The sequence below is a fragment of the Anolis carolinensis genome, chromosome 6, assembly GCF_035594765.1.
Source record: "Anolis carolinensis isolate JA03-04 chromosome 6, rAnoCar3.1.pri, whole genome shotgun sequence".
Classification (NCBI taxonomy): Eukaryota; Metazoa; Chordata; class Lepidosauria; order Squamata; family Dactyloidae; genus Anolis; species Anolis carolinensis.
This window is the reverse complement of record NC_085846.1, coordinates 14,687,743-14,700,569: the sequence shown is the minus strand read 5'-3', so window position 1 is coordinate 14,700,569 and position 12,827 is coordinate 14,687,743. Positions and strand designations below refer to the sequence as shown.

Sequence of the window (12,827 nt, the reverse complement as noted above, 5' to 3'; positions counted from 1 at the left end):
CCCCACAGATGATCCTGCCCATCACCCTTCTCAGTTATCTTTCTCAATTTTACTGCAATGTCTTGTGTGGCTCTGCAGGAATTCAACAGATTCAGCTTTCTCTCCATTATGCAGAATGCTGGGCTCACTATGGCCTTGAGAGATATGGGAGCCCTGGAAGGGTGGGGATCTGGAAATGGGGCAACTCGTATAGCAGCAAAAAATAAACAGAGACCTTTGTTTTTGGGAAAAATATTATTGAAAATTATTTTAAGCAACGTTTTTACAAAAGATAATGAGGAAGAAAGGCAACCTGCTTCAGATCATACAGGTGAAGAAATGAGTCTCAACATCCTCTTCTAATGCAGTGGATCTCAGCTCAGGTCCAGTTCCCATAGATGAGCATCATTTATCCTGAGAAGTCCATTCAACCATCCATCCTATGGATAGAGCATAGGTTCCAACAATTAATCACATGCTTGCTATGAACACACTTTCAAAATAGCAGAGCATGGAAATAATAATAAACTTTATTTCTATACTACCCTATCTCCCAAAAGGGACTCGGGGTGGTGAACAACAAAGATTAGCAAACATTCAATGCCTGAGAAACATAACATAAAAACAAGTTCAAAAGGGTTACCTATTTCTTGAACATAAGTCCAAATTCCATCAAGCCACTGTGAACCCATCCTAGCTTAACTAGTTTCAGTAGCTAAGCAAGGCTGGGTCTGGCTTATATTTGGAAGAGAGATCAGACCCGCAATGAATGCCAAGAATTGCCATATAGGGCAAGGTGAAAATCTTGCCTGAAACCCTGGAGAGGAACTGCACATCTAAATTGATAGTGTAAGTCTAGATGGGGAGCATGGCAACTTCTTGTGCTCCTAAAACTTGGGCAGTTAGGGCATTCTGGGAGGTATGGCCCCAAACTAGAAACTTTTCCAAACACTTCAAAAGAGAACATTGAGGTGTGAAGCTGAGGCAAGACAGAAACTGGCAATAGCACCACTAAATTCTTCCAGTTTAAGATCAGTAATGGGGAAGCGGAGATGACAAAAATGACAGGATATGTCTGACTTCCTTTTGATAAGATGGGTTGGACTCAGAGCTCACAAGGTTACTATTTTTCACCAAGCAATGTCACTGGCCCTTTAAGAACATTCCCATCTACAGAAGATATGGGGATCTTATACCCCTCCAGTTGCTGATGGACAACAAAACTCCCAAGAACCTCAGCCACCATGGCTAATGCTATAGCATAACTTTTACTAGCAGAAGAAGCACCAAAAGCAGTTTTCTTCCTTCCACAATCATTTTGTTGTACTCAAACTTAATGCACTGGGTGGGGCTGTACCAGCAGCCAAAGGAATCCCAGTGGAGGCTGCCAGGTCACTATTTCAGGGCTAGAACCTAAGAGTTAGGGACAATTTCTTGTGATGTTGTAGAAAATAGTCTGGATACCTTTGGTATCAAGCCCTATTACACGCAGTATGCCATTCCAATTAAAAAATAAGCACAATGTCAATGGAATATCTATGTACACAAATAGTTTTAAATGTGGTGCTTTCACCTTGAGATTCTTCTGCCTTGTCACCTGAGACTTAGAAAGCCTAAATCCAGTAGTAAGGAGTATGGGGCCCTTCAACTTTGTGTATAAATTACTGTATAATTGCATGCATTGTTTAAAAAATAGCCTTCAAAAAGCCTGGAAGGGAAGGTTTATGGAGCTGTGAACTTCCTGAAAAATCAGTTGGACAAAAACATAACAGATTTTTTGAAAAACTGTGTAGTTTTGTTAGTTCCAGTATAAATTGTACTAAGTCAGGCTTCTGAATAATGTGTATTTCATAAAGCTGAATGAAACCCAATGACTGGATAATGCAGACACATCTCCATCTACAAAGCCTCTGCTGAGAGTGCCCTTTCCTCCTCCACCTCTGTCTCTTCGGAAGTATTTTTTAATAGAATCAACATTGGGAGGAAGATGAAGAAACACAGACTTTTGCCATCAGGTTGCAGTAGTATGTCTGCAGTAAACAATGAAATAAAGTTTGTTCTGGGAAGTAATGGGATTCCGCTGTAGCCAATCCTAACAACCATATGGAGCCCCCGATGGCGCAATGGGTTGTGCTGGCAGGACTGCTGACCTGGGTTACTGACCTGAAGGTTGCCTATTCAAGAAGTTCCAGAGAAAGCATGGATGAGCTCCTTCTGTCAGCTCCAGCTCCACATGAGAGAAGCCTCCCACAAGGATTTATTTATTTAATTAATTTATATGCCACTTTTCTTCCTCAGGGGGACTCAGAGCGGTCTTACATAATGGCAGAATGCCACATATAATACAACATGTAGAAAAACCAAACATAAAACACGGGTGTGGTGCAGGCTGGAAAGCAAGCCAGCTGCAACAAATCACTCTGACCAAGAGGTCATGAGTTCGAGGCCAGCCCGTGCCTGCGTCTTGTCTCTGTCTCTGTTCTATGTTATGGCATTGAATGTTTGCCTTTATGTGTGCAATGTGATCCGCCCTGAGTCCCCTTCGGGGTGAGAAGGGCGGAATATAAATGCTATAAATAAATAAATAAATAAATAAATAAAATGAAAGCTGGTATCCAAATCAAATTAAAACAATTAAAACCATGTGACCATTACAAAAGGGAAATTTCAAGCCAAAGTCAGAGCCAGTCTGTGTTTGAATTAATATTAATCCATCAGGTCATATCAGATAATATCTTAGGGTGGGTCAAATGCTTGATCCCACAGCCAGGTCTTCAGCTGCTTCTTGAAAGATATGAGTGAGGGGGCTTCCCTAATCTCCCTTAGCAAGGAGTTCCACAGCCGCGGAGCCACCACTGAAAAAGCCCTGTCTCTTGTTCCCGCCAACCGCACCCATGACAGCGGCGGGACAGAGAGCAGGGCTTCAGTTGAGGATCTTAATCTGCGGGACAGCTCGTAGGGGACGATACGTTCTGAGAGGTAAGTTGGACCAGAGCCGTTTAAGGTTTTGTAGGTCAAAGCCAGCACTTTGAATTGTGCCCGGAAGCTAACAGGCAGCCAGTGGAGCTGCTTCAACAGAGGAGTTGTATGCTCCCTGAATGTGCTCCAGTTAGTAACCTGGCTGCGGAACGTTGGACTAGTTCCAGCTTCCAAACAGTCTTCAAAGGCAACCCTACGTAGAGTGCGTTGCAATAGTCCAAACGAGATGTAACAAGAGCGTGGACCCCCGTGGCCAAGTCTCCTGTGTTGGAAGAGACCACCCAGTTCAACCCCTTGCCAAGGTTAGGGAGGACATGGGAGACTGGTCCGTGAGGTCACGAAGAGTCGGAAGCGACTGAACGAATCAACAACAAATTGATACTTCTCTTTACAATGACACATGCATAACTTGACAGGTGATGTTCAACAAGGTGGATGATATGATGCAAATATACCCAAAGGAAACAATAACTCCAAGGAGGAGGGGAGGATCTCTTATGTCAGCCACAAAACAACATCCACTGTCTCTAGTTTCAGGCAGTGATACAGTCTTAAAAGATTAATGAAGGTATTGAAAGAGAAACAAAAGTGTCGAAGAAAGAGCAAAGTTGCAGTCTTTGAATCTATGCCGATTGGCCAATATGGAAAACAGGGCGCTGGATTAAACAGGATTTTGTCTGATCCAGTAGGACTTTTTAAAGGATTATATATTTAAAACCAGAGTTTGGAAAAGTTGAGGTGACTGGAAGGGAAGCAGAGCCATTGTGTAAAAATAAGCAAACATACAAGGCTGGGAATGCTGCTAGTGGCAGAAGCTTCATCCAGGAGAGATTCGAGCCCACGTATGGCCAGCTTTCATTCACAATTGGTCATAAAAGGCCTCTTCGTCCTAGCAATTGAACACCACGGTGAAGCCCATTCTGTCTTTTTCTTCCTTTAACCAATTCCCAGATTTAAAAGGAAAAAAGGCTGGAGCAGTCATGGAAAAACAAGGAAGAGTCACTTTTTCCAAGCAGTGGAAAAACAAGGGATGGTTATGAACATTGGAAGCCACCCTAATATTCAGGGAATGGAACACAGCAATGTGAGAAAACGCTTGTAGAATCTTTTCTGAGCCTCTTCATTATTTGAGATCTACTTCTAAAAGTGAGATTGTACTCAACCAGCAGAAAGATACACATGCAACACTTCAGCTTTTTCTGTGGTGAAAACTGGAAAGTATTGTGAGGAAGGGACTGAAATATGAATTGGGAAGTCCCATTTTCACTCTTACTTCTGCTCTCAGTTTCAGCCCAACCTTTATGCCCCCTTCTCTTCTGCCATCTGCAACATGAATAACTGCCGTGTAAAATGGTTGTAAAAGATTATGATGGGAATGCCGTGTGTATACACTCTTGTCAAGAATCTTGAGCCAACCAATCGGGGGTTTCTATTTGCAGAGATCAGCATTATGCATGAAAGACCCTTATTAATAAAGTCAAGAATGCAGTGAGGTGTGGATAGCAGGTAAATGAGCAATGTGGTGAAGGGTAGTCAGCAAGCCTGGCCTGTGTTGGAAGGAAGAAGAGGGACCATGATTACTGACCATGCTCCTCCGTACTACATATATCCCCTTTCTTTCTTGCTTTCATTTCCCTTCTTTCTCCTTCTTCGCATCTGTGAAAAATGTATTTAATCCACAAGGCTGTTCCCTACAGTCAGGAACCCTCACTGTCTGGTGCAGTGTTGCAGATGAAACATGAAATTCTTGATGTGACAACAAAGGAAGTAGAGGTAGGCAGGGCTAGTGGGTGCATCATAAATTCAGTGATTAAGTGAAGGAGGAGGTCATATATGCATTCCAAATGTATTTATGAAAGCTTGAAACATCATTTTTAAAATTACAGTACCCAGAACCCAACCCCTAGACCAGGGGTCCTCAAACTTTTAAAGCAGAGGGCCGGTCCACAATCCTTCAGACTGTTGAGGGGCCGAATTATCATTTGAAAAAAAAAATGAACAAATTCCTATGCACACTGCACATATCTTATTTGTAGTGCAAAACAACAACAATAACAATGAAAGACCAATGCAATATTTAAAAATGAAAATAATTTTAACCAACATAAACCTATCAGGATTTCAATAGAAAGTGTGGGCCTGCTTCTGGCCAATGAGATAGTCAGGTTAATTAGGATTGTTGTTGTTGTTGTTGTGTGTCTTCAAGTCATTTCAGACTTTGGGCAAGCCTAAGTCCAAAGTTATTTATTTATTCATTTACTACATTTATTTACTACATTTATATCCCACCCTTCTCACCCTGAAGGGAACTAAGAGCAGCTGTATGTACATACAATATATTATATTATTAGCATAGCACAATATTAGCATTATATATTACTATATTGAACTATACCACTATACTGTAATATATGTAATATATAACATATAATTAATATTATTATATGGCATTATTATTAATATTATATTGTATAAAATGATATATTATTATCAATATATGTATATACAATATATTATATTATTAAAACTGGTATAAAAATATTATATTATAAATGAGGGCAGGGCCAGGTAAATGACCTTGGAGGGCCACATCCAGCCCCCGGGCCTTAGTTTGGGGACCCCTGCCCTAGACAGTACAGGCAGTGGCTTTCAACAGTTAAAGTGATATATAACTGTACTAATCATGGAAGTCGTTTTTCAGTCTGTGCATCTAGCTCAGGCATGCACAAACTTGTGCCCTCCAGGTATTTTGGAATTCAACTACCACAATTCCCAACAGCCTACCGGCTTTTAGGAATTGTGGGAGTTGAAGTCCAAAACACCCGAAGGGCCCATGTTTGCCCATACCTGAGCTAGCTGAATAGTGCTTTTTTGTTTGTGTTGGGTCTGCAATTCCTGCCATCCCCAGCAAGTACAGCCAACTGCCACTGAATTTGAGGCCGTCTGGGATAAATTATTATAAATCGAGCCTCTATCCTTAAAAGCTGTTCAGGAGAGGGAATTCTGTTAGCATTAGCATGTTGCAACAACAGCTTCTCATCTTATAAATCCAACTGTGTTCTTTTACCAGAATAACTCCAGGTTTTCAAACACCCATTCAATAAAGCAGAACAGAATTCTCAGGAGCATCCACTGAAGTAGATTTGGGGACCCGAACACACAAAATAATTTAGGACAAGGTGGATAAAAGTGATGCTAAAGAGGTAACAGATCCAAGCTAAAACATACACCTCAATATGATGCCAGGAAGGGGGCCGGGGGGGGGGGGGAGGCAATTTAGACAGATGTAACCTGGTCGCGAGATGTCTATTTGTGCTAATAGCCATCTGGCGGCAAGGTTACACCTGCCTATGTTTATATCAAGGTGATATAAATATAGCATGACAATACTGTGGTGTATTTTAACAGCAAGGTAATATGCAAAACTCAGGAGAATGGGCCTTTTGCAGTACTGAGTAAAATATTAATCCCGTTAATGTCCCTGGCGTACAAAGCAACAGCAGAACACACCATTATAGTGGCTAGTTGAAAGGTTGCCACATCTAGTGGCTATAGACCAGGCATCTTCAACTTGCACCCCTACAGCTGTTTGGACCTCCAACTTCCAGAAGCCCTAGCCAACTTATTCAATGGTTGGGAATTCTGTGAGTTGGGAGTCCCAAACAGCTGGAGGGCCCTGCTATAGGCAAACACAGTCCCAAGGAAACTAGCATGAGAAAGAGCAGTTAATGTTAGGATGTCAGCTCCCAGACCCAAACCCCATTTATCTCTAAAGCTGGCTATGCTGGTTGGGGGGTTCTGGGAGTTGTAATACAAAAAATAGCATTTCCATGCTTGGAGTCTATAGTGTGCATGTTACCTCTAGGCTGCTTCCCGGCTGCTTGGCACTGTCCGCATGGCCAGTCCACCACCTTGGCGTCGGGACCAGGTCCGGGAGATCTTCCTGGCGAGTCGGGCCAGAGTGCCTCCCTTGGCACCATAATCCCTTGCCAGTTCTTCTGGGGCGATCTCGATATTGCCCGTATACCACATGATCCAGCCCAGCAGGCTCAGGAACACCAGGACGGCTCCGGAGTAGATCAGAAGATCCCCAAAGTCCCGGCCTCGGAGCCGGAGCCTGGCAAAGATGCCTGTCAGCAGGGCCCCGGTGCCTGCAGCGTCCATCAGCACCGCAAAGGCCAGCGCCAGTCGACAGCGACCCAATCCTGAGGTACCCATGGCATCCGAGGGTCCTGGAGGGGACCCTTCGACTTTGCTTCTTGTTTGGAAAGTCTCAGGACAAAGGCAGAAAAGAAGAAGAATTTCAGAGTGGACAAAGAGAAGAAGGTATTAGAGGACAAGTTCAATTGGGGACCAAATCTACCCAGGAAGAAGCAAGAAGGGAAAGGATACCAGGAAAGGAAAGGCCTGCTGAAGTCCAGGAAAAAAAGCAAGAAGGAGTGGCTCAGGTAAGAGACCCAGGAAAGCTGTCCAACCAGTTTCAGAAGGGGAGGGACCAAAACTCAGGTATCAAAGGAATTAACTCTGGCCTGACCTCTGGAGACAAGAATTCAGGCTTTCATGTCTCCTTCCATGGAATATAGAGACTTCCAGCTCTTACACAGTACCCCTGCCCTGGGCAAACTTCATCCCTAACTTGAGAGTCTTCCCTCTTCTTTGCAGTCACTATTTGGAATCCTTGCCCCTGTTACTGAAGAATTAGGCAGGTTCCAGATTTCTATCCCCCCTTTTCCATCTCTTTAGCAGCTCTATGATTCCAGGGATGCGTCTACACTATAGAATTAATGCAGCTTGATACTACTTTTACTGCCATGGCTCAATGCTCTGAATTTGTGGGATTTGTGGATAGGTCTTTAGCCTTTTTTGACAAAGAGTGTTGGTGCCTCGCCAAACTACAACTCCCATTATTCCAAAGCATTGAGCCAAGACAGTTACAGTTGTGTCAAACTGCATTCTTTTTACAGTGTAGATGCACACCAGGAGTTATCTTTTGCTAATTCTTTGTTCCTCTCCCTTCACATAGCATACCAAGCTGGTCATAAAAAGCAGCTCTTCTTGAAGAGTTTTCCTTCCTACACAGGAACAAACAAACACACCTTTCCAAAGTGAGTTTTTATCCAATCCTATTGGTGTAATAAAAGTCTTCCTGCTCACCTTTGCATTGATAGCAGACAAAAGGTGTTGTTCTGATGAATGATAAAGGGTGCACCCACACTGTGGAATTAATGCAGTTTGGCACCACTTTAACTGCAATGGCTCAATTCTATGGAATGATGGAGTTGTGGTTTTATAAGGTCCTTAGCCTTCTTAACCAAAGAGTGCTGGTGCCTCAATAAACTACCACTCCCAGGAATACATAGCGTTCAGCCATGGTAGTTAAAACAAGAGTCAAACTGCATTAATTCTACAGTGTAGATGCACCCACCCAGACATAAACAGGACTATTCACAATGATCTGCTCATTGTACCATGTGGATTTTCAAAGACTGCTTTGAAAATTTTAAGCATGCTCAGCTAGGGTCAAAATTCCAATAAATGTAATGGTACTTACATCTGAGTAAATACAGATAAAGATGACATGGCAGAACATTTCCTCGCTTCTGTTTTTCCTTAAAGTAGTTACAATACAGTAAACAAACCATATGTTTTTCTGGGAATTACTTTTTGAATAAAAAAAAATGATATCAGAGGTAGAAATAAGAGGGAAAGAATGCATCTTGATTCCCACACCATAAAAAAGAAGAGTTGTTCTCCACATTTCAGCAATTTTTGAGAAATATACTGAATTGATAATACGGTCATGTGAAATGAAAACCCGGGTCAGGTAAATGTGCATAAGTAAATAAAAAATATTTGTACCTTCTAGAGATCACTTCAAATCCTTTTCTGGTAGGCATCCAAGGATTATAGCTGTTCTTTTACCAGCTTCCACTTTTCTTATGATTTTTACTTTGGGGGTCAGACTTTCAGATCTTTTAATATCATGTCTGGAGGAGCTGGTGAGGCAGTTGGGTCTGCATTTCCTTTCGTTTTGTCATCCGCAAATAAGGTGCATCTACACAGTAGAATTACTGCACTGTGACACCACTTTAACTGCCATGGTTCATTGCTAGGAAATCCTGGGAGTTATGGTTTGTTGAGGCACCAGCACTCTTTGGCAGAAGGGGATCAAGGTCTTGCTAAATGACAACTCCCAGGATTCCACAGCATTGAGCCATGGCATTTAGAGTAGTATCAAACTGCATGAATTCTACAGTGCAGATGAGTCTCAAATGTTGTCTAAATATAGCCTCCCTCTCATTTCTGTCAATGTGCAGCTGTTCAGAAATTTCAAGGAAGTGTAATTACACTGTATTTAACTCCACAGTAAAGTACAAAAGCCTGATTCATGTTATCCAAGTGGCATGACTGCTGCTTCCCTGGAGCTGGATCCAGCACTACACAGAGAGCATTCAGACTAGAGTCGTGGATCATGTGCTAAATGCTCACATCAGCAGCATCACCAATCCATAAGGAACAGCAGCACTCATATGGGAACTCTTCATCTAGTCTCATGGGACTCAAATGTTACCAAAGCTCCTTTGGGAATCAATCATGAAGAAAGCATGTCTCTGTTTTCTCTCCTATGGTGCAGCTATACTGCAGAATTAATGCAGTTTGACACCACAACTGTCATAATTCAATGCTATGGAATAATTGAAATTGTAGTTTGGTGAGGCATCCGCACTCTTTGAAAGAAAAAGGTAAAGACTTTGTAAAACTACAAGTCCCATTATCCTTTGGAAGTTTGTAAGCAGAGGCTGGCTGGCCACCTGTCAGGAATGCTTTGATTGTCATTTTCCTGCATGGCAGGGCGTTGGACTGGAAGGCCTTTGTGGTCTCTTCCAACTTTATGATTCTGTGATTCCACAGCATTGAACCAGGGAAGTTAAAGTGGTGTCAAACTGAATTAATTCCAACAGTGTAAATGTATCCTAGGTCTACAAAACTATCCACTTCTCATTTCCTAACAGCTGAGGTATCCATGGAATATACCAAATGTTTGCCACTTCAAGCTCCTACAACTTCCAGGAGTAAGCTTTTAAAAAGAAGAACGAGACATTTCAAACTCATACATATGCACTGTCCTATTGATCTTTGCAGCTTTTTGAACATAAGCGTTTCAGTCAGGTCTCCAGAGAGTTGTCTTATTTACATTTTAAAGAAATGTTGATCTGAAAACTTTGCAGGGTTTCCGCTCTACTTGTTTTGTCATTTTCTTTTTCTTTGGTGGCTGTTTCTTAAGTGATGAAAATCTCATTATAACTGTACTGGGGTTTTTTCCCATTGTATTTTTCCTCTGTCATCCCAACCAAAAAAACAAAACAAAACCATGACAACACTGCAGTATCTTTAACTGTTGTGGCATTTTCACTTTTAAATGGTAATAAATATAGTAAATATTGCATTACCATGGTATCCATTGGGATTTGGTTCCAGGATCCTGTTGCAGAAACTAAAATTTGTGAATGATCAAGTTCTAATATAAATACAATGGTAGAGTAAAATGGTGCCTCCTTCCACATTAGTAGTTTTAATTTTGACAGATTAAATTATTCATGGATTTGGATTAAAATGTTCCCTCTAGGAATCTCGAAGCAAGGCATCTGGCATCTGAACCACTATAAAGCAGATCAGTATATACATGTGTGTGTATATGTATGTGTGTGTGTGTATATATATATATGTATGTATGTGTATATATATATATATATATATATATGCAACAAGTAAATAAAAATTAGACTAATAGCTGATATAGAGGTATAAAAGTAATAAGCTAATATCACCTTTTACTTTTTTCTTGGACCTTTTTACCTGCCAGAAGAGATTCAACAGCTAAACTAACTGTCTGAATGTAAAATAGAATCAAAGCTCAATCTCCTCCAGCAGGCCTACCCAGTTAATTTTCAACTATTAATTTTAAATTTCTATTTTATTGGCATACATGATTTCAATGTGTTTTAATCTTTGCTCTATAGCTTTTAATGGATGTATTTTAATGGCCTAAGGCTTTATCCGTGTATTTTAACTGCATCCCACCCTTAGCCATGAAAATAAACAGGTAACACATAACATGTATTACTATTAGTAATATTAGTATTATTACATTAAATTATATTACAGAGAAAATAGAAAATTACAGCTTAATGTACCTTTATTTACAAAATATGCATTACAAAATATCAGTATATATAACAGGCATTGGCAAACTTTGGCCCTCCAGGTGTTTTGGACTTCGACTCTCACAATTCCTAACAGTTGGTAGGCTGTGTTGTCAATGGCTTTCATGGTTGGAATCACTGGGTTGCTGTGGGTTTTCTGAGCTGTATTCTCTCCTGACGTTTCACCCACATCTATGGCAGGCATCCTCATAGGTTGGGAGGTTTGTTGGAAACTAAGCAAGTGGGCTATTCAATGCTAATCAAGCTGGTCAATTGCAACATTCACACTTGCCTCAGACAGACAAGAGTTATTTCTAACACCCTGAACATTTTACACATATATAAATCCCACTAGCCTAATTTCCAACAGGCCTCACAACCTCTGAGGATGCCTGCCACAGATGTGGGCAAAACAGCTTCTAGAATATGGCCACTCAACCCAGAAAACTCACAGGAATCCAGCTGGTAGGCTGGTAGGAATTGTGGGAGTTGTAGTCCAAAACACCTGGAGGGCCAAAGTTTGCCCATGCCTGATATATAACAGTGTAAAATTTAATAAAAATACAATGTTATTTTTTCCTATGTATGGACATTTCTGGGACACCTAATATTATATCCCATAATATCATTATATTATAATTATTTAATTTATTATACTCATATTAACAATATTAATACTATTAATAATAGTAATATTAATATATTACCATTGTTAATATTAATATGAACAATAGTAATATCAAGACTACTTTACTACTAATATATACCAACAATAGTAATATTAATAATTACTATACTTGCTATTAATATATTATATGAACAACAGTAATATTAATACTATGAATATTATATCAATAAAATGTAATATTATAGTTATATTAATATTATTGATAAGGTAAAGGTAAAGGTTTCCCCTGACGTTAAGTCCAGTCATGACCGACTCTGGGGGTTGGTGCTCATCTCCATTTCTAAGCCGAAGAGCCAGCGTTGTCCGTAGACACCTCCAAGGTCATGTGGCTGGCATGACTACATGGAGCGCCGTTACCTTCCTGCTGGAGCGGTACCTATTGATCTACTCACATTTTGCATGTTTTCAAACTGCTAGGTTGGCAGGAGCTGGGGCTAACAGCGGGCGCTCATTCCACTCCTGGGATTTGAACCTGGTACCTTTTGGTCTGCAAGTTCAGCAGCTCAGCGCTTTAACGCATTGTGCCACCAGAGACCCCTATGTTATTGATATTGATCTATTATTGCTACTATCACTATATCTCTGAAGGTAGCTTTGATTTACTTTTATAGCAACAAGTGGCTCTGAAAGAAATTTGCTACATTCAATTAAAAGGAGGGAAATTCAAATTCTTTGGAAAATGATCCAAAGGGAGGGGTCACCAGGCCAGCCTTGAGACGTGCATGTCTCACACGACCCACCAAGCTCTTGCAGGTCATGTGACCTTCCCCGATCACGTGATGCCAGAAAGTTAATACTAACCTCCTCCGACACCCTTCTCCTTCCTCGCCTTCGGGGGAAGCGCCGCTATTGGTTAGCAGGGCCCAACTCGGTATTCGATTGGCCAGTTGTGGGGACTCTCCTCGTTCGCTATTGGCTGGGCTTGAGGCTTCTGAGCCCGCCCTCTCTCTCTCTCTCTTTCGGGTCTTTGGAAAGTA

At 41.2% G+C, this 12,827-nt stretch overlaps 1 protein-coding gene across 4 annotated transcripts; it reads right to left on the bottom strand.

Moving 5' to 3' along the window:
* Positions 1–215: 215 nt before the first annotated feature.
* Positions 216–12,815, bottom strand: tmem238 (transmembrane protein 238). 4 transcript variants are annotated; one of them, XM_008117211.3, is made up of 3 exons: positions 12,652–12,815; positions 6,818–7,230; positions 216–419 (listed from the first exon to the last, which is right to left on the bottom strand). In XM_008117211.3, the coding sequence occupies exon 2, from the start codon at positions 7,174–7,176 to the stop codon at positions 6,820–6,822; it is 357 nt and encodes a 118-aa protein (XP_008115418.1). In that variant the 5' UTR covers positions 7,177–7,230; positions 12,652–12,815; the 3' UTR covers positions 216–419; positions 6,818–6,819. The 4 variants fall into 4 exon arrangements, with proteins under 4 accessions (XP_008115418.1, XP_008115416.1, XP_003225072.1 ...); XM_008117209.3 differs by lacking the exon at positions 12,652–12,815 and adding an exon at positions 10,410–11,821; XM_003225024.4 differs by lacking the exon at positions 12,652–12,815 and adding an exon at positions 8,818–10,403.
* Positions 12,816–12,827: the final 12 nt, after the last annotated feature.